At 41.9% G+C, this 20418-nt stretch overlaps 1 protein-coding gene across 1 annotated transcript in view; it reads right to left on the bottom strand.

The window, feature by feature from the left end:
* Positions 1-20418, bottom strand: part of ROCK2 (Rho associated coiled-coil containing protein kinase 2) — a 167037-nt gene that overhangs the window by 71343 nt on the left and 75276 nt on the right. Inside the window, exons 4-5 of the mRNA XM_074947657.1 lie at positions 11008-11145; positions 9351-9611 (exon numbers count right to left, since the gene is read on the bottom strand). Of these exons, the coding sequence (XP_074803758.1) occupies positions 9351-9611; positions 11008-11145 (399 nt within the window). The remainder of the gene's footprint in view (positions 1-9350; positions 9612-11007; positions 11146-20418) is intronic.

Genomic DNA, 20418 nt, shown 5'->3' with positions numbered 1-20418 from the left:
AGGGATTCTCTATGTTTTGAATCTGATTACCCTGTAAGGTATTTACCATCCTGATTTTACAGAGGTGATTCTTTTACTTTTTCTTTAATTAAAATTCTTCTTCTAAGAACCTGATTGCTTTTTTCATTGTTCTTAAGATCCAAGGGTTTGGGTCTGTGTTCACCTATGCAAATTGGTGAGGATTTTTATCAAGCCTTCCCCAGGAAAGGGGGTGTAGTGCTTGGGGGGATATTTTGGGGGGAGGGAGAGACGTTTCCAAGTGGGCACGTCCCCTATTCTTTGTGTAACACTTTGGTGGTTGCAGCTTTTAACCTAAGCTGGTAAGAATAAGCTTAGGGGGTCTTTCATGCAGGTCCCCACATCTGTACCCTAGAGTTCAGAGTGGGGAAGGAACCTTGACAGGAGGCCTATGTTTTACAGAAGTCATCCTGCCAACATAAATATATTTTTACAGCTGGGACATCCCCAGGATTTGGAGACATTCTAGAACTATGTCCATGTGTCTGATTTTACAGCTTCTTATATAAAATATTTCCTCCATTCCATTCAGTCTGAGACCATCTAAGTCTATAAAGACTTAAACTTTAAGGTATTAAAAAAACAACCACCCTAACTTCTAGGGGTCAGATAGTAGTTCAGTCTTGATTCCCAACCCAATCCTGGAGTTTCTGCTACAATTACTTACAAAAATGCTGCAAACACTTCAAACTTTAGAAAGGAATTAAAAGTCTCATTATAATTCAATTTCCTTAATAGAAAAACATGAGTAATCTTACGGTTACTATTTTTGCAGCCCCCTGAGAAATTAGTGATAGGTCCCCTCAACTTTGTGGGTCAGTATAATTTTATACATATTACTGTTTTATTATTAGCTCTGATTAACAACAAAGCTTTATAATACTCTCAGCAGTCTTTGTTCACCAAACCTTTAACATATACTGCTGAACTAGTACTCTTTTGGTTCAAAACCAGTAGCCCTTTAAAAATAAACATAGCATAAAAAACGGTTACTGACCTTCCATAACTGTTGCTCTTCAAGATGTGATGCTCACGTCCATTCCCCATCAGGTATGTGCATGCCGCATGCACCGTTGCTGGAGATTTTTCCCTCAGTGGTATCCAATCGGGTTGGCTCCAGCGCCTTCTGGTGCCACACGCTTATGCGCCAGTACAAGGGGCACTGCCAACCCTACACCTTCTGAGTTTCTTCTTGCCAGCTAACTCTGACAGAGGGGTAGAAGGGTGGGTCATGGAATGAATATGAGCAATTAATCTCAAAGAACAATAGTTACAGAAGGTCAGTAACCGTTTTCTCTTCGAGTGCCTGCTCACGTCCACTCCACATTTGGTGACTCACAAGCGGTACCCAAGGCAGTGGGCTCGGAGTTCATGGAGAAGCAGACTGCAACTCTGCTATCCTGAACCTCATGTTGTCACAAGACTGTTGGGTGATGGCATTGTGGGATCAGAAGATATGCATTGCTGACCAGGTTGCAGCCCTGCAGATGTCTTGGATTGGATTGCTTTCAGCAATCCCAAATACAGGAGGTTATCCAGGATGATATTCTCTGGGCTGAAACTGGTAGGCCTTTCATTCTCTCTGCGATTGCCACAAAAGAGTTGCATGAATCTGTGGAAAGGTTTAGTCCTCTCAAGGTAGAAGGTGAGGAGATGCCAAACATCCAGTGTGTGAAGCCACTGCTCTTCTGAATTCTTGTAAGGCTTCGTGAAGAAGACTGGCAGTAAAATGGCCTGGTTGCTATGGAACTGAAAAACCACCTTTGGCAGGAAGGCCGGATGGAGGTGTAGCTGGACCTTGTTCTTGAAGAACACGGTGTACAGTGGTTCTGATGTAAGGGCCCTGATTTCAGAGACCCATCTGGCTGAGGTAAATACTACCAAGAAGGTGACCTTCCAGGAGAGAGGCAACAGAGAGCACAATGCTAGCGGCTCAAAGGGAGGCCCCGTGAGTTTTGCTAGGATCAGGTTTAAATCCCATGGGAGGGATCAATTTGTGAGCCTGAGGGTAAAGTCTCTCCAACTCCTTAAAAAAAAGAATGGTCATCTTGTGAAAGAAAACTGACGTACTGCCCACTGGCGGGTGGAAGGTCAAAATTGATGCTAGATGCACCTTGATAGATGTGAAGCCTAGACCTTGTTGTTTTAGATGGAGCAAGTAATCCAGGACACACTGATTCGGACCGAGTCGGAGAGAGGCCCCATTTCAAATGACCATATTGAGAAATGCTTCCATTTAGTGAGGTAGGTATTCCTGGTGGAGGACTTCCTACTACCCAGAAGGACCTGTCGAACTTGTTCCGAACAGGCTTGTTCCATTGGGTTCAGCCATATAACTTCCATGCAGTCAGGTGAAGGGACCCAAGGTTCAAGTGGAGTAAACGGCTGTGATCTTGTGAGATCAGGTCCAGGCAGAGTGGGAGCATTAGCTGGGGTACTACTGGTAAGTCTAGCAGTGTGCCAAACCAGTGTGGGTGTGGCCATGCCGGGGCTACACGAATAACTCTCACCTTGTCTTGCTTGATTTTCAGAAGCACCTTGTAAACCAGAGGAACCAGTAGAAATGCATAGAATAAGAGCTCTGTCCCTGGAAGTAAGAAGGCATGGGAGCCCAGGCTGTGCCCATGCAGCGAGCAAAACTGATGGCATTTCCAGTTCTGCTTGGCTGCAAACAGGTCAACCTAGAGAGATCCCCACCTTTGAAAGATGAACCTGATGACCTCTGGGTGAAGGGACCACTCGTGGTGAGAGGAGAAAGATCTGCTGAGGTGTGCCAGGGCATTCCAGGCTTCCAGAAGATGAGAAGCCTTGAAGTGGATGGAGTCCTTCATGCAGAAGTTCCACAGACAGATGGCCTCTTGACACAAGGTGGAGCAGCATGCTCCTCCCTGCTTACTGATGTAGAACATGGCTATGGTGCTGTCTATCAATACCTGCACTGCCTTGCCTTCAATCTGGGGAAGGAACACTTGGCAAGTCAAGCAGACCCCTCTGAGCTTCCAGACATTTATGTGCAAGGAGAGTTCTTACTGGGACCACAGGCCCTAAGTTAATCAAGGTGGGCTCCCCAACCTAGGTCTGAAGGATACGACACTAGGGACACTGATGGCTGGAGGGCAACAAAAAGAACGCCCGCCAGTGCCATCCGGGGGTCCTTCCACCAGTCAAGGGAGGCAAGGACTGGGGCTGGAACAGCAAGCACAGAGTCCAAGTAGTGACAGTTCGGAAAGTACACTGAAGCTAACCATGTCTGCAGGGGCCTGAGGCACAGCCTTGCATACCATAGCATGTAAGTGCATGCGGCTATGTGTCCCAGTTGCTTGAGGCAAACCCAAGCTGTTGTGATCAGTTAAGCCATGACCTTGAACATCAGGTCTGGAATCGCATCCTTGGAAGGAAGGTTCCGGCGTGAGTTGAGTCTAGCACTGCCACGATAAACTCTATTCTCTGTACTGGAATAAGAGTCGACTTTTGTCCGTTTACCAACAGGCCCAGTGCATGGAAGGTGGCTTGGACCAGGCTGATGCTTTTCTTTACTTGAGCCTCTGAATGACCCTTGATCAGCCAGCCAGTCACTGAGGTATGCGTAGACTTGAATGCCTCGCCTTCTGAGAAAGGCAGCTACCACCACCATGCCTTTTGTAAAAAACCCAGGAGGCTGAGGACCCGCCAAAAGGGAAAATGGTGAATTGGTAAAGAGTCTGGTTTATAATAAATCTGATAAATCTTCTGTGGCCATGGAAGACAGAAATGTGAAAAAAAGTGTCCTTCAAGTTGAGGGCTCCTGGATCCAGGGAGGGAATGATTGAGGCCATGGAGATCAGGCAGAACCTCAGTTTCTTGATGTCAAGGTTCCTTCCCCACTCTGAACTCTAGGGTACAGATGTGGGGACCTGCATGAAAACCCCCAAAGCTTATTTTTACCAGCTTAGGTTAAAACTGCCCCAAGGTACAAACTATTTTACCTTTTGCCCTTCGACTTTATTGCTGCCACCACCAAGCGTCTAACAAATATATAACAGGGAAAGAGCCCGCTTGGAAACATCTTTCCCCTCAAAATCCTCCGCAAACCCTACACCCCCTTTCCTGGGGAAGGCTTGATAAAAATCCTCACCAATTTGCATAGGTGAACACAGACCCAAATTCTTGGATCTTAAGAACAATGAAAAAAGCAATCAGGTTCTTAGAAGAAGAATTTTAATTAAAGAAAAAGTAAAAGAATCACCTCTGTAAAATCAGGATGGTAAATACCTTACAGGGTAATCAGATTCAAAACATAGAGAATCCCTCTAGGCAAAACCTTAAGTTACAAAACGACACAAAAACAAGAATATACATTCCATTCAGCACAACTTATTTTATCAGCCATTTAAACAAAACAGAATCTAACGCATATCTAGCTAGATTACTTACTAAGTTCTAAGACTCCATTCCTTGTCTGTTCCTGGCAAAAAACAACACACAGTCAGAGAGAACCCTTTGTTTCCCCCCCACCCCAACTTTGAAAGTATCTTATCTCCTCATTGGTCATTTTGGTCAGGTGCCAGCAAGGTTATCCTAGCTTCTTAACCCTTTACAGGTGAAAGGATTTTTCCTCTGGCCAGGAGGGATTTAAAGGTGTTTACCCTTCCCTTTATATTTATGACACTTGAGACAATTATTGAGGTGATGCAGGTCCAGGATGGGGCAAAAGCCAATCTGGGCCTTTGGAATTAGGAAATATCGGCAGTAAAACTTTTTCCCTCTCAATTTTCGAGGTACCTCTTCCACAGCCCCCACCGGTAAGAGGATCTGCAGCTCCTGGACTAGGAGTTGCTTCTGAGAAGGGTCACTGAAGAGGGACGGGGACGAGGGGTGGGAGAGAGGAGTGGCTGAAAACTGCAGGATATAACCACCCACCACTGTACTTAGCACCCAGTGGCCCGACGTAATGTGGGACGATGCCGAACTTAAGTGGGAGTCAGTCCAAAAACAAAGGAGGTTCAAGGATCCGAGGTGGAAACTGGTATAGTACCCTTGGGCACACCTTCAAAAAGCCTGCTTGGGTCCACCAGAGTAGCTATGCGACCCCGGCAGTGAGGTTGAGGTGGATGGGAGCAACTGATGGCGTTTGTAACCTCTGCCCTTTCTCTTGTACAGATCCTGTCTCAGTGGCGGAGCCGAGAAGTGGGCTGGTTGTTGAGGCCTGAAGTGCCTCCTTGAAGTGGATGAAGCACAAAGGCCCAGGGATCTGAAGGTAGCCCTTGAGTCCTTCAGGCCACAGAGTTTTGTGTCCGTTTGCTCTGAAATAATGAGGAGCCTTTGAAAGGGAGGTCCTGGATCGATTGGTGGACCTCCTGAGGTAGCCATGAGGACTGTAGCCAAGAATATCGCCTCATGGACACTGCAGAGGCCATCGTCCTGGCTGCCATGTCAGCAGCATTCAGTGTCGCCTGGAGTGAGGCTCTGACAACATTCTTTCCCCTCCACTAATTGGGCACAGAATTCCTGCCTTGAAGTCCTCAGGCACGGAGACCTTAAAATTGGATAAGGAGTCCTACAAGTTGTAATCGTATCTCCCCAGCAGGGTTTGCTGGTTTGAGATTAGTTGTAGACCACCTGTTGAATAAACTTTCTTCCCAAACAGATTGAGTTTCCTTGCATCCTTCTGTTTGTGGGTAGCACTTGCTTGGCTCTGTCTACTCCTCTCATTGGCCACCCATACAACTAGGAACCCAGGAGGGGGGCTGAGAGTATAGCTACTCATACCCATTGGCTGACACACAATATTTCTTCTCTGCCCTCTTCAAAGTGGGAGGGAGAGAAGACTGGGTCTGCCACAGGGCTCTGACCGGACCCATTACCACCTTGTTAATGGGTAGGGCTGTACGGGGAGATTTCTGCAAACCAGTAAAGTGCCTGATACCACTGTTGCTTAAAATTAAAGGCAGCCAAGTCAGCAGACTGCAAATTGGCCACGCAGCAGCCTCACCTTAACCAAGACAGGAGGGGAGGGGGTTTTGGGTGCCACAAACAGGACAGCTTGACCCCGCGTCCTTCCTGATAAGAACTGTGTTGAAGTTGCTGATACATGCATTTTAGAAGAGCCGGGTGTGCCCTCAGGAATGTGTCTGTTAGAGCCTCAAGACTGCAAACTCTGGGGAAAACTCACACCTGGTTAATCAATAATTAGAAGGAAACCTCTTGCTTGACCGTTGAAACTGCTTGCTTAACAAGCGACATGTCATTGTTTCACTAATGTATAAATAAGGGGGAAAAGTTTGAGGTAGTGAGACTCCTCGGGACTGGACTCTCCTTCTGGATGCAGCTTATGTTCTCCACTGGCAGACAGGCTGCAGCTGTGCCACTCGAGAGCCACACTCAGCTTCAGTAATTATCGAGGGTTGGGGGTGTTTTACTAACCTGCTGCGGACATGCGTAAGTGCTTGAGACTAAGTAAAGTTTAGCTTTAAGTGAAAGCACTCTTGTGTTGTCCTGTTTGTGCCAGCCATCTATCGGTCGGATGGCCGTGTCTCCCCTGATTTATTTCCTGACACCACCTCGCACAGAGTAAAAGTTACCAAGAGCTTTTGGTTGAAAGAACCCCAGGTAACAGAGCCACCTTAAATGGTGCTGCTGCATCTAGAATGTCAATGAGGGTGAGAGACAATTCCTAGAGCTCCTCAATCTCTAGCTCCAGGTTAACTGCTACCCGCTTCAGAAACTCCTGATGGGCTCTAAAGTCACCTTGTGGCAGTGAGCCACTCGGTCCCGAGATGTCCTGGTCTGCGGAGGAGGAAGAAGAGGCCTCTACTGGAAGGTGAGGGCTGTTTTCTCATCTTCAGCTTTAATTACCTCCATGTGGCCCACGTTGTGTGCATCAGCACTGGGAGTCGGTGTCCAGTACCGAGCAGAGTGAAGGGGGATCCTGCCCCTCGGAAGCAAACGAGTATGACAGGTGAGAAAATGGACACGGTACTGAGGGAAACGCCCATGGGTTCCTGAATGGCCACTGAATAGACCATTGTCCACCTGACCAGGTACTCGTGGGGGGACCTGCACTGAGGTCCAGCAGCACATAGGACAGTACCAGTGGCAACTCTTGCACTGGGTATAGGGCTTCACATAAATTCAGATGACGAGTCCTCCCGAGGTGACCAAGGGCAGTGGTACTCCTTACTTCCGATGTCTGGGGCCGAAGGTCCGGAGACCAGTGGCTGAAGCAAGAGGAGTTATTCCAGCAACCGTCAGGGGCGGTAAGAAGGAATTGATTGGGTGTGGGGCCAGTGGCGCACTTTATACCGCCACATAGAGGGTGCTAGAGTCAACCTGATGGATACCTCTGAGGGAAAAATCTCCAGCAACAGTCCATGCCATGCGCACGCACCTAACATGGTATAGATATGAGCAAGTACTTAAAGAAGAAAAACAAGTTAAGGGTTCATATTAAGCGGATCAAATACTATTTTTACCTTATTTCAATTACAAGTAAAACAAGGTCCATTATCACATTAAGTTTAGTCTCAGACGACTAAACAAATTTGGCTTACTGCAAGCAAAGTGTCAGTCAGGGTTCTGAATATCTATACAGGGAAAGGATCAGAGAATGTGTTCAGAGAATGAGAACCTGGAAAGCCTTATAGAATTTGTACAATGAAAGAAGCAAAGTCTGAAGGCATAAGCCACCTAATATGTAGCCTAATAATATCAATACAGATAGGGTGGTCCAATCGGACTCTTACAGCTACAAGGTTCACATTATATTTATTTATTTGGATTTAACATTTCAAAGAACACATATTCAAAAGGACCCTGAAAATAATTAGACTTACAGTAACAACCTGGCAACATATCTATCTAATATAAAAATAAATTAACTCTGCCAGTCAGCAGCCTTACACAATCAAATTAACTGTACGTAAGCCATGCTGGTCCCAGGATATTAGAGAGATAAGATCGCTGAGGTAATATCTTTTATTGGACCAACTTCAGCAGTTGATCCACTAAAAGATATTACCTCACTCACCTAACAGAAGTTGGTCCAATAAAAGGTATTACCTCAGCCATCTTGTCTCCCGAATAATCAAATTAAGATAAACAATCCATCTACCTGTGGAATAGAATCACTGTAGCATTAACAAAATGAACTAAATGATGCTAGAAATGAAGGCTATTACATTTCTCAATAAGCTTATAAAATACCATATGAGGAAAAAAGACATCAGTATTTCAGAGTACATTTGCAATTACTATAAAAGGGTAGTACTCAAAAATATATTACAAAAAAATACTGGAGAAAAGAAGAAGTGAAATAGGTTGCAAAGGGAACAAGAACATATTTTGTATAAGTAATATACACAAATTCTAGCACAACATAGCAGAAGAAAGCACTAAAGTAATATCCTTCAGGCCAAAATATATTCTTGTTAAGTCAAAGCTGATAAAACAAAGGAACACCAATATTAAAATATCAGAGAAACATTTTAAAACTAAAGGTAATGAATGTAACACTTGCACATTCACACAAAGTTCATGACAACTTACGGTGCCTTTGCAGAGTAAAACACAAGGGGGTGGGGGGAATATGTCTAATTACAGAGTAATTTCACTGTTTACTTTTTACTCCTCACTTAAGAACAAAGTGTAAACTGAAAAATACAGAAGATTTAAAAGTCTGCTTTAAAATGTTGTTAGTAGTCCAAATAAGGCTTTTTTTAAAGCCATATGAGTTTATCTTGAAACTAGCACATAAAATGTATTGCCTAATGGACCATGTTCTTTAAATATGTGGGCAATGAAAAAACAGAATATTTTGAATACTAGCAATAAGCAGTCCCAATCAGTGCATCACACTTCATTAGTCACGTTACTTTAATCTAAATTTTTAAGTTGAAAACCACTAGGGGGTGCTGTCGGAGCAATTATATATAGTAATGACTATATGGGACTATGTAAATTATTGCCTCTTCAGTAACAATTTCATTTATACCAAAGTGTTAGTTTATAAACTGCTCCAAGATTACTAATGTTGAAATTAGGAGTTGTCTCATGAGCTGTTCAAACATTTGGCTAAAGAATGAACACACAGAAATTCATAAACATATACGCTCCCAGAAATAACAAAAAGTAGGTCTCTTTCCTTTGTCGCCATGCCAGAATAGTTTATTATGGACCAATGTTACAAAATACAGAATGTCCCTTCCTCTACTTAAAATTAGACAGCAAGGAATATTCTGCCAATCAAGAAGCTCAATTAGCTGAACATTCCTTACATCCCTGAGTAATTTACAATAAAATAAAACCTGAACATTCCCTATCTTTGTGGTAGATAAAATATTTAATTGCATACTTACTTCATCCATTTTCATACAGGTGCCAAAATCTGCCAACTTTAGATGCCCATGTTTATCCAAAAGCATATTGTCAGGCTTCACGTCCCTGTGTATCAAGCCCATGGAGTGAATTGCATCCAGAGCAAGGACAACTTCAGCTGTGTAAAACTTGGCCCATTTTTCAGGCACATCATAATTGCTCATAAGGTTTACAAGATCTCCACCCGGCATGTATTCCATTACCATGTACAAGTATCGGTCATCTTGAAAGGCACAAAAGAGCTAAAGCAGAAAAGAAGGAAAATTACTCGAGGGATATTTGAAAAAGCAACCTTCTTTCTACTCTGGTTTCATGAAACTCTGTTCTTAGATAATCAGAGATTTTCAAGATTGTTGTAAGGCAAGTTCAATTTTTTTTTAAAGTTTCGAATAAAGACTTTGGTTAATTTAACAGTAATCTAACATATTCTAAACATTAAAACTGCCTTATCTCACAATCTTAAAAAACTACTAATTTCTTATTTATTCCATTTATTAAGTGCATCTCATTCTGTTTCTCAGCATGAAACGGGCATCATTGAAATGTCAGCTCCCTCTGAGATACAAGTACAATTCAGAGTACTGGAAATAGCTAAACAGAGGCTGATGTCTCTAAAATTGCTTTGTAATTTCATTTCTGTATTATGTTATAGCTCCCAAATATTTACATAATTATTATTTGGAACTCATTACTGCTGTTTTCCTCTAACACCACCAAGCAAAAGTAGAAATGATAAATGCAGGTTAATGTGTCTATGAAGTGGAGATGCATGAAGTGATTAACTTTACTAATAATTAAATATAGCTTGGTATATATTACAATTAATATTTTAGGTTACTGGTCTATTGAAAGTAAGTTTATTTCTTTGCAAATTATTTTAGAGGGTTTCATTGAATGCACTCCAGGACTTTCACCTCTAGATCCCATCCATTTGAAAACAGCCCAAGTAAGGCCAGGCCATTACTATGTAATTGGTCAGTGGCCAGTATTAAAATGAGATGGCGGTATTTACCTTTTACATACAGAGAATCACATCTACACACTTGAAAATGTTTCAAATTATAACTATTTAATCTTAAATTACAAGTACCAAGAATTTTTTCCTGCATTTAGGTTTTCATTGTTACAGATTATTGAGGTACATGGGTGCATAAATAGATACTTTATACTTAAATCCACTTTCCTCCTCCACAATAACACAATGAATTGTTTGTGACCTCATGATTGAGCCATATTACAAACACTAATAAAATTAATCTGGCAGAATAGATTAGTAGAAAAAATTTCAGTTCACTCACATATTTTTGTACTGTAATTGTAATCTGACTCACAATTTTCCCTTCACACAAAAATTATTATAATTTCAAGTAGAGTACTCATTTGAGGCTATTTTGTAAATTCCATTTCATTTTATACTGCAGCTGAAGTGATCAAGCTAAAAGTTAGCCTATCAATATGGACAAATATAAACTAAAACAAAATCACTGATCCTGATTCACAATTCAGTTACACTGGTGTGACTTCTAAATTGAGATCTGAATCTAACCCATTATTTGAATTTAAATGCATATTCAAAACTGACCCAAAAATTAAATACATTTAACTTAAATTTAAAAACTAGAGAAAAACACTCCTTACTTGAACCACCCAGGGACTGTTGGCAAAGGCCATGATATCTCTTTCTTCCCAGAAAAAGGCTGAATCCGATCTTTTTATCATTTCAAATTTACTAAGAAGCTTCATTGCATAAACCTTCTGTGACGTTTTATGGCGAACCTGTTGGTTAAGAAGGAGGGAAAAAATTGTGTTTTTAAATAATTATAAAAAACAAAGTAAAACTAATTTCTTACCTGCTAATTGTTTTCTGTGACATGGCAAGTCCACTACATCAGGTGGTAACCAATCCAGATTTCTATGTCTGCAATCTCTAGGCAGTCAGGAAGTCTGTAACTAGTTGAGAACTTCCAAAGCCAAAAGAAAAAACTTTATAGCTCTACTTACTTCTAGCCATTCTGCCAGAGTCCATTAATCAAACAGGGTATTTTAGAGGGTGTCTATACTGGAGTCACTATACGAAAGAAACTAATAGGCAAGAGTAATTTGTTCTTCACTGATATGCTGCCACCTTTATAAACAATGGGTCGGCACAGCAGTGACCTGACCTTACTCAAGAGAGACACTGCCTTTAATGAGACATGCACCAAGCTTGAGATTCAACTGGGAGGTTGGCACTGAGAGAGATTTCTTTTGAAACTGCTCCTTGAGTACACAACATCCAAATATTCCAGAGCTCTTAAAAAGAATGGAGACAAGATGGAAGTTAGCTGAAATGGTCCTCCCTCCCAAAAGTCTCACTGGTTAAGGACAGACAACCCCAGGAAGCTGGCATCTAGTCAGATGGATTCCAATGTTAACTGATTGAGACTATCTACTGCAACAAAGCACTTGGAGAGAGGTTCCTGAAATTAGTCTTAGAACTTTGGAATTTCCCAAAATTCAACTGGAACAGTCTATCTACTCTAGCAAGAATGCCTGCTAGCAGGAAAAGGGAATGAAAATGACTGACAGATGACAGAGATATACCCATCATCTGTACTAGTGGCAGCCACATCCTTGAATTAGCACTGCACAGATCAAACTTCACAATGCTTTTTGAAAAGGTATCCCGATCTAGAACAGACTAAAAATAAGATGTAACTATTGAAATATATTTTTACTGCAAATTCACACATGTAAATGGTGACAATGAAATCAAGCAATCACTGACGAGTCATTTTCACCCACCCATTTAGAACACACATGCCCCACACTGAAACAACAAAATAAACCAATATGTGAAAGCCATCAGGGCATGTGGAACAGGGGTAGAGGAAAAACATATTTTTAATCCCTTATACATTTTTATTCTAACAAGTTTAATTGCAGATTTTAATATTCATAAATGTCTCCTTTTTAATACTATTGAGCTTTTTGTTTCAATAGTACCTGTTGCAGTGAGTTCAAAGCTTAATTAATCACTGTTCAAAAAATGTTTTCATCTGTTTAAAATGTTTTGATTTTTAACTTTATAAATCATCATCTTGTTATTTTCCTACAAGAATAGTAGAAGGTACAAGGTAAATAAGAACACCCAACTGACCTTCTCTATAGATTTCATTATTTTATATACCCTTATGTCACCGCTTATCTAAACTGTCTCCATATTGCCATGTCCGTAATCATTTTACATGTCCTTCTAATTCTGCTATATTCTTCTTGAAATGGAACAGCTAGAACTGCATTCAAGCACCTCATCTATCTATAATAGTATGGTAACATTACAGTATTATTCTCTATCCTAATTCCTAAAGCAAGCTGGTATTTGTTTGCTTTTTTTTTTTTTTTTAAACCAATGCTGAGGAAATGCTTTCATTGAGCTATTCACAGTTACACCCTAAACGTTTTCCTGAGTTGTTGCAACTAATATTTACAAGTAACTCCACTTGTTCCTTCTAGCATGTTACCTTACATTTGTCTACATTTCATTTCACCTGCCAGTCTTGCCCAATTGTCTAACTTTGTTAGGATCTTCGGATAGTCTCGACTAGCCTAAAATGTGTCATTTGAAATTTTACTACCTCAATGTTCGCCCTCTTTTCCAGTTCAGTAAAGTATTAAAACAACATGTCTCACTACAAATCCTTCGGGCAATCCACTTTAGTGTCCTTCAGTGTTGAAAATTGACCATTTATTCCTATTTGTGTTCCCAATCAGTTCCTCAATCCATTTAGGCTCAAACTGAATAAATGGTCTAAAACTTGTATGACAGTCTAAATGAGAACTTATATCACAAAATCTGGAGTAGTTCTGGAAACCTCTAAATAGGCAGAGTTTGGACACATAACCCTGTGGAAATATTTGATAATCCCTGTGACATAAAAGACAGACTAACTGGCACTTTAAGGACCCACTAAAGGTTTTTAGTGTCCTTAAAGGGATGGGTTCAGACATTATGACAATATAGTATTGAAGTGAAACAAAATTCAAAGGACAGATGTCTGAATTCTCCTAAAGCTTCTTTTGAGGAATAAAACAGATTTTGAGTAGAATATGTAATCAGAGGTAAGATACCTGAATCACACAGAAAGAAATTTATTGCATCTTAGATATATGCATGTATCTCCCTTTTTGGTTTTACAAAAGGGATTCAGCTTTCTTTTACATAGTAAATAACCTAAATTTGTAAAACCAGAATCAGAAGATTAGAGATTTGATTGGTGTATTCCAGGACAGACCATTTAGTAAAATCAACCAGAAAACTATTGCTCAGCTAGTGACCAATTAAGTTATGCAATTAAACGTTTATTTTAAGGATGTATCGATTTGCATAACAGCATATTGTGACAAAGTTCCTCCTCTGCCATGGTGGGTCCTGCGCTTATCGGTGGATTTTCTCGCCTCAGAGGTTCACGGCAGCCCTCAGTTTGGCCACTTTCGTGGCTCAAATCTGCCGTTCACTCAGTTAGCCTCATCACTGGCCAGCATGGGGAAAGGAAGAAGAATAATCCCTGCAGTCTCTGCTGATCCACCTAGTGGATCGGGGAACAGGCCAGAGACCTTCCCTTCTGGTGGAACCCACAGTCCAGTTCAACTCCTCCGGTATCAAGTAGGGAGTTGGCGGGGATGGAGGGAACCTGGGCCCACCCTCTACACCAGGTTCCAGCCCAAGGCCCTGTGGATTGCAGCTGTCTACAGTGGCTCCTGTAACAGCTGCGTGACAGTTACATCTCCCTGGGCTACTTCCCCATGGCCTCCTCCCAACACCTTCTTTATCCTCACCATAGGACCTTCCTCCTGGTGTCTGATAATGCTTGTACTCCTCAGTCCTCCAACAGTCCGCGTTCTCACTCTCAGCTCCTAGTGCCTCTTGCTCCCAGCTCCTCACATGCACACCACAAACTGAAGTGAGCTCCTTTTTAAAACCCAGTGCCCTGATTAGCCTGCTTTAATGGATTCTAGCAGCTTCTTGATTGGCTGCAGGTGTTCTAATTAGCCTGTCTGCCTTGTTTTCAGAAACTTCCTGATTGTTCTGGAACCTTCCCTGTTACCTTACCCAGGGAAAAGGGACCTACTTAACCTGGGGCTAACATATCTGCCTTCTATCACTCTCTCGTAGCCATCTGGCCCGACCCTGTCACAATATGTCTTATGCTCCTATTGATCTCATAGTAAAGTCTTTAAAATGTGCACAGCCTCTTGCCTCCCCTGTAACCATGGAAACCTCAACCAAACACCTCATTCTGAGGAGCTGCCGGCATTACAGTTCCTTGAGACAATAAGCACTAGTCGTAGGAGCAGAAAAATAATCAAGGCACAAGACACTCTGGAAAGCAGCCAAAACATGTCTTGAAACATCATTAGGTAGGTGTATACTACGCTCTTGAATACATGAGCTTTGTGCTTCCTAGACAGGTATGCACATTTTAGGGATCAGCCTCTTACACAGCCTGTTACTAGGCTACAACTTTCTAGATGGTTAGCTCATGGGAACTGTAGATTTAAAAAAAATTACCCATATGCTGCAATACCTCTAAAGTATATACAATTTAAGGCATTAAGGAAATGTCCTCACATAAGATTACTTGGAGAACTAATTCCTTTCCTATTCCAATTATCAACATCGTGCACAGAACTGTTGAATACAGTGGAAGCTATATTACATAAACCAGAGCTTCCATAGATCCTTTTGCTCAGTTGCAGAAGAAATATTGGCACAGAGGCCCTCAGAGAAAAAATCTATTCATCAGAGGCATTGGGATAAAACTGCCTAGGGTCAGCCCTAAGTCATTCCACCAGTTTATGATTCTAAGCGATCACTCACTACTGGGGGATCAGAGTAGCAGTTTTGGGGTTGGTGTGGCATGCACAGCTGACTTTATGCCAAAGGAAATTTTCCTGCCATTAGAGAAATTCTCCACTGGCCAGTTACAGGCAGAAACCAAATCCTATGTAGCACATGTGGAGTGCAAAGCAGTGGGAATGGAGACAAGAATCTGTCCCACTGACTGGGCCGGGGGTGTCAAATTATCAGGTGGCTAAAAACATTTCCTGAGAAAACTACAGGATACATCCACTATCTTGGTCAGCACTGAAAAACAGAAGTACCTCAAGACAATGAATAACTGTGGCAATGACACATCCACAGATTTGCTCTGTCCTGAGCAGGCCACATGTGTGAAAGGATCTATGGGAGATCTCTCTTGTAGTATCAATATGGCCACCAGTGAAGCAACTAATTTAGAGGCATCTTAGATGGAAGAATTATCAAGCCATTTCCTCAAAGCAGTGTGTATGTATGTATGTTCACTGAGGTGCTAACATTTGTCTAGGCACCCGTGAAATTGTTCTAATGCAGTAAATTGCATCCAACTGCACTGAAAAGAGATGCCGAAGTTGAAAGAAACTTATGTCAAAATATAGGGGAAAAATCTGCCAAATTTCCTTCATGTTGCCACCATGCACTAAAGCTAGTTTGATTCATGTATGCTTTCTTAAAGCATCACAGTTACTCTATGGCCTGGTCCCTGCTTCATTAATGAAATGTAAAACAAATTAATGGTGTCTTAAAAGACAAGTCTCCCCAAGACACATTCTGCCACCATATAAGAGGTGCACTGAAGACCCTCCCAATCACTATATCAAAAGGTAATCTGCATATTGAGGAAATGATGCAGCTGTTCTAAATAGTCAGCTTTCTCCATGCATCAAATCTAGTACTGATAATGGTGCCAAGTCTTGTCATGCCAAACTTAAAATCCTAGCACGCAGAAAGGTTTTGAAAGTAACCTAAAATATCACAAGATGTGCTGCTGATGCAATAAAGAGGTAAACTTAGTTAGGGCCGCTACAGAGATGGAGCCAGAGTTAGTCTCCTAAAGGAGGTGGTTTCAGCTGGTAGAGACAAAAGAAACATCTGCTCCTTTTATATGGGCTAGCATTGAAGCATGCACCCTGTCAGCAGGCCGAGTAGATGCAATAGACAATGCGCTACATGTTTAATGGCAACAATTAAATGGTAGCCCATTTACACACATCTTGACCAGTGTGGTCTTCATGAACTCCATAAGATTGCAGAGATTTAACACTGAAATTGTGTAATACAGATCTCCCAGAGACACTGACTACCCGAAGGTATGGTAAATGGACCTAACACACTCTGCAACTAGGGGTAGGCCTTTCCCTATTGTGTAGGCAGGGAGCTCTTATGGTAAAGGATTATGCTAGTCAGCAATATCACTGGACCATAACCCAGTACTTTGTGATAAGGGACAAGAGAAAAAACACAGGAAACCACTTATATTTGAATTTCGATCAATACGATTTCCCGCCCCCCCCCAAAAGAAAACAATATGCAAAACCACATACTGAATACACATTAACCTCCTTCACGTAAACTATTGGCCATAATCTAAATATACAATATTTGTTTTATGTCTGCCTTAGACACCAGTCACAGCTCCTCACTCAATGCGTAATGAAAGGAATTGGCAGTTGAAGATAGATGCATCCTATTCACCCTCCCACCAGGTGACTTCTACATTCTTAGGTTGCTCATCAGCTATTGGTCTCTCTACACCCAAGGCTAGAATCCAAGAGTGGAGTTTTATTACTTTTGGAGCACCAGAAAATTGTTTTTCCACCAAAGTCAGAGACTGAGCCCAAGGCCAATTGGTCTCCCTCTGCAGGGCTGACACCTGGGGACAGGAGAAGGGTATTTGTTAATCTATGCACAAGACTAAATGCCACAGAATGTGTTGTCCCCAACTGAGTAGGCAGAACACGGAAATCAGGGAAACTAATCTGCATTAGCTCTCCTTTCTTGGGGAGCTGCCACATAGGAGCTGCAAATTTTGGGGGAGCTGGCTTTCACTGCAAGATGACCCTTCTGCTAGATAGGTTAATGTGCCATCTTTTTGGCTTGCTTTAGTGCAGCAATATTTATGATGCAGAACAGTATGCACTGTGCAGAGAAAATGTAAATGTTTTGAATTTTGTTGATTTAATTCAGATCTTCAATCTTATTTTACTCATGGTGGAGAGATTAAAAACACTCTCACTCTTCATCTTGGAAAAGAGATGGCAGAGGGGGAATGAGATAGAGGTCTACAAAATCATGAATGATGTGGAGACAGTGAATAAAGAAGTGTTGTTTACCCCTTCACATAACACAAGAACCAGAAGTCACCCAATGAAATTAACAGGCAACAAGTTTTAAACAAACATAATTTTTCACACAACTCACAGTAAACTTGTGAAACTCATTGATGGGAGATGTTGTGAAGGCCAAAAGTATAACTGAGTTCAAAAAAGAATTAGATAAGTTCATGGAGGACAGGTCCAACAATGGCTATTAGCAAAGATGCTCAGGGATGCAACCCCATGTTCTGGGTGTCCCAAAACCTCTGACTGCTAAAAGCTGGGACTGGATGACGGAACGGATCACTCGATCAACTGCCCTGCTCTGTTTACTCTCTCTGAAGCATCTGGCACAGGCCTCTGTCACAAGACAAGATACTAGACTAGATGAACCACTGGTCTGACCCAGTGTGGCCATTCTTATGTTATTATGGTGCCCTCTGTTTTTAGAGCCTGCCAAAGCAAATTCCTATCTTGGCTGTAAACTGAACTATATGTTTTAATTATTGCAAATCATCATCCATGACTGTTTGAAAAGACTTATGATAATATTCTGAATGCAGCAGAAAGTGATAGGGCTTAGAGCTCAACAATTTCAACTTGTATTGAACCTTCTGAAGTCAAAATGTCTATGTATGCCCTCATTATGACTAAAGTTAGCACAGCACTATGAATGGTATTTTTCAGTTCATTGCTATTCTAGATTCAGCAAAACGTTATTAGTTTTTATATATTATACAAGGCTAATAACTACAAAATTGAGTGATTTTTAAAAAATTCTATATATAGAATTCATAGAATTTTTGGCAGCTTATAACACCCTTATAGTAGAGCAAATACTAAGTCTAAATTATATAATTTAAAAATAATTACTTGGGATGTATCATTTTAAGTTGGAATGAAATGTATAAAAAGATCTGTGCAAATCTGAGTGAGCCAAAATTCCCTCCCTCCACCCCCAATTATTTTAGGCCTTCTTCTGGTGCGTTTGCTGAAACCAATGCCAGGTCAAAAACACATACATTTTAATCTGAACATATTATGAATGTTAACACACATTACAACATTCTTTTCCCTCTTCCTCCTGTCCGATGGAGGAAGGACTGTACTCCACACTAGCCCATTTGCACTCTGGCTTTCTCTGCTAGCCCATGAACCAAGTACACACCTACAGCACCTCTCCTAAGCACTTCCCGTTTCTACGGTCAAGCGAAACAAAAAAAATCTCTATTAGAAGTATTGCAAAGTAACACTTGATACAGGAATCAGTAGTGGAAGGCGGACAGAAATGAGGCCTACAGGAAAAGTTTCCTCCTCACAAAATTATTTGCAGCAGCTCCTCTTCTGTCAAGTGGGGCCCTAAGAAGTAGCTTCTCTTCTTCTACCACTGAGAGCAGACAGATTAAAGATGCACTGTTGGTATTGAGTAAAGCCCTGATGAGAGAGAGTAAATCCCTGCGATGCCTATATTTTGTGGGCTCTCCTTTAACTCTGCTGAAACCAAGCAGAGCTCACCTAGCGGTACAGTGTGTAAGAGCTGCACTCTTACATTGTCACACAGGGATGACCTTGCCAAAAAAATCACTGCTCTTTCACACTGCTCACATGAATCACATCCAAACTTGCAAGTTACCCATGAGTAAGGCTGCGATTTAGTCACGGAGGTTACGGAAGTCACGGAATCCGTGACTTCCAGCAGCCTCCATTACTTCAGCCTGCAGTGGTCAGGAGCTGCAGGGTCCCCCCACCGCCCGCTGGGGCAGGAAGCTGTGGGGTACCCCTCAGCTCCTGGTGGCCAGGAACCCCCATCTCCCTGCCGCCTGGGGCAGCGCAGCAGAGGAATCCCAAGCTCCCAGCGGGTGGCAGCAGGGGAACCCCCGAGCTCCCGGCTGCCAGGTGTGGCAGTGAACCCCGGCCGCCAGAGGTGGCGGACAGCTCTGGGCTGCTGCGGAGGAACCCAAGCTCCTGGCCCCCATGGGTGAGCTCCCAGCCCCTGCGGGCAGCGGGGGATGTCCAGAGCTGCAGGCGACGGGGTACCCTGCAGCCTGCAGCTGCCCTGCTTGAAGTAGTGTGAGGATCCGCAGATCCCCATTTTGTCAAGGATATTTTTAGTCAAAGTTAGAGACAGGTCACTGGCTCCGTGAATTTTTCTGTTTTGCCCGTGACCTGTCCATGACTTTTACTAAAAATATCCGTGACAAAACCTTAGTCTTACCCATGAGTCATGCAAATGTTGTTACAGTTGCTATTTTCGCTCTCCCATTTATCTTCCTAACTATTATTTCATTTTGGAAAGCATCTTAGGCATATTTCGCATGTAAGAAACTATCCAAAAAACGTTATTCTATTTAAACTGCGACAATTTTTTTTAGTTACAGTAATTTTAATGAGGAATCCAGTACCTAATTAAGACAGCAATAAACCTATTACAAAGTATAGAGATAGGGGATGAAAACTTTTTCTAATTATTTTAACTAGGGCAATTTGTATTTACTCGTCAAGACATATCAAATCTACAATATTTCTCTTTGAAAATTAACCCAGCTTGCTGCAGAGGAAACCAGCAATACAAACAACAAAAGTTGTCACGAACCTTATGTGCATGCCCTGTTTTTTCTTCAACATTCTATTTGTTAAAATACTCTGGATAATTTTCTTGGCTCTGTTTTTATTATTTCACCAGCCTTGGGAACTGCTAGCAGTTTTATAAATGGACTATAAGTGTCTAATTTCATTGCAGCTTCTCTAAGTATTTCTACATCCTTTCTTGAAGTGTTATTTTGTAACTACTTACAGCAATGCTTCTTGGCAAAGAGCAAACATTCTTTTTTTCCCCCCTCTTCTTCATAGAAAAAAAACAACTATCACAAAGCT

This window comes from Natator depressus, chromosome 3 (genome assembly GCF_965152275.1).
Source record: "Natator depressus isolate rNatDep1 chromosome 3, rNatDep2.hap1, whole genome shotgun sequence".
Classification (NCBI taxonomy): domain Eukaryota; kingdom Metazoa; phylum Chordata; order Testudines; family Cheloniidae; genus Natator; species Natator depressus.
Note: the sequence above shows the minus strand (reverse complement) of the source record. Positions and strands in the feature narration are given on the sequence as shown.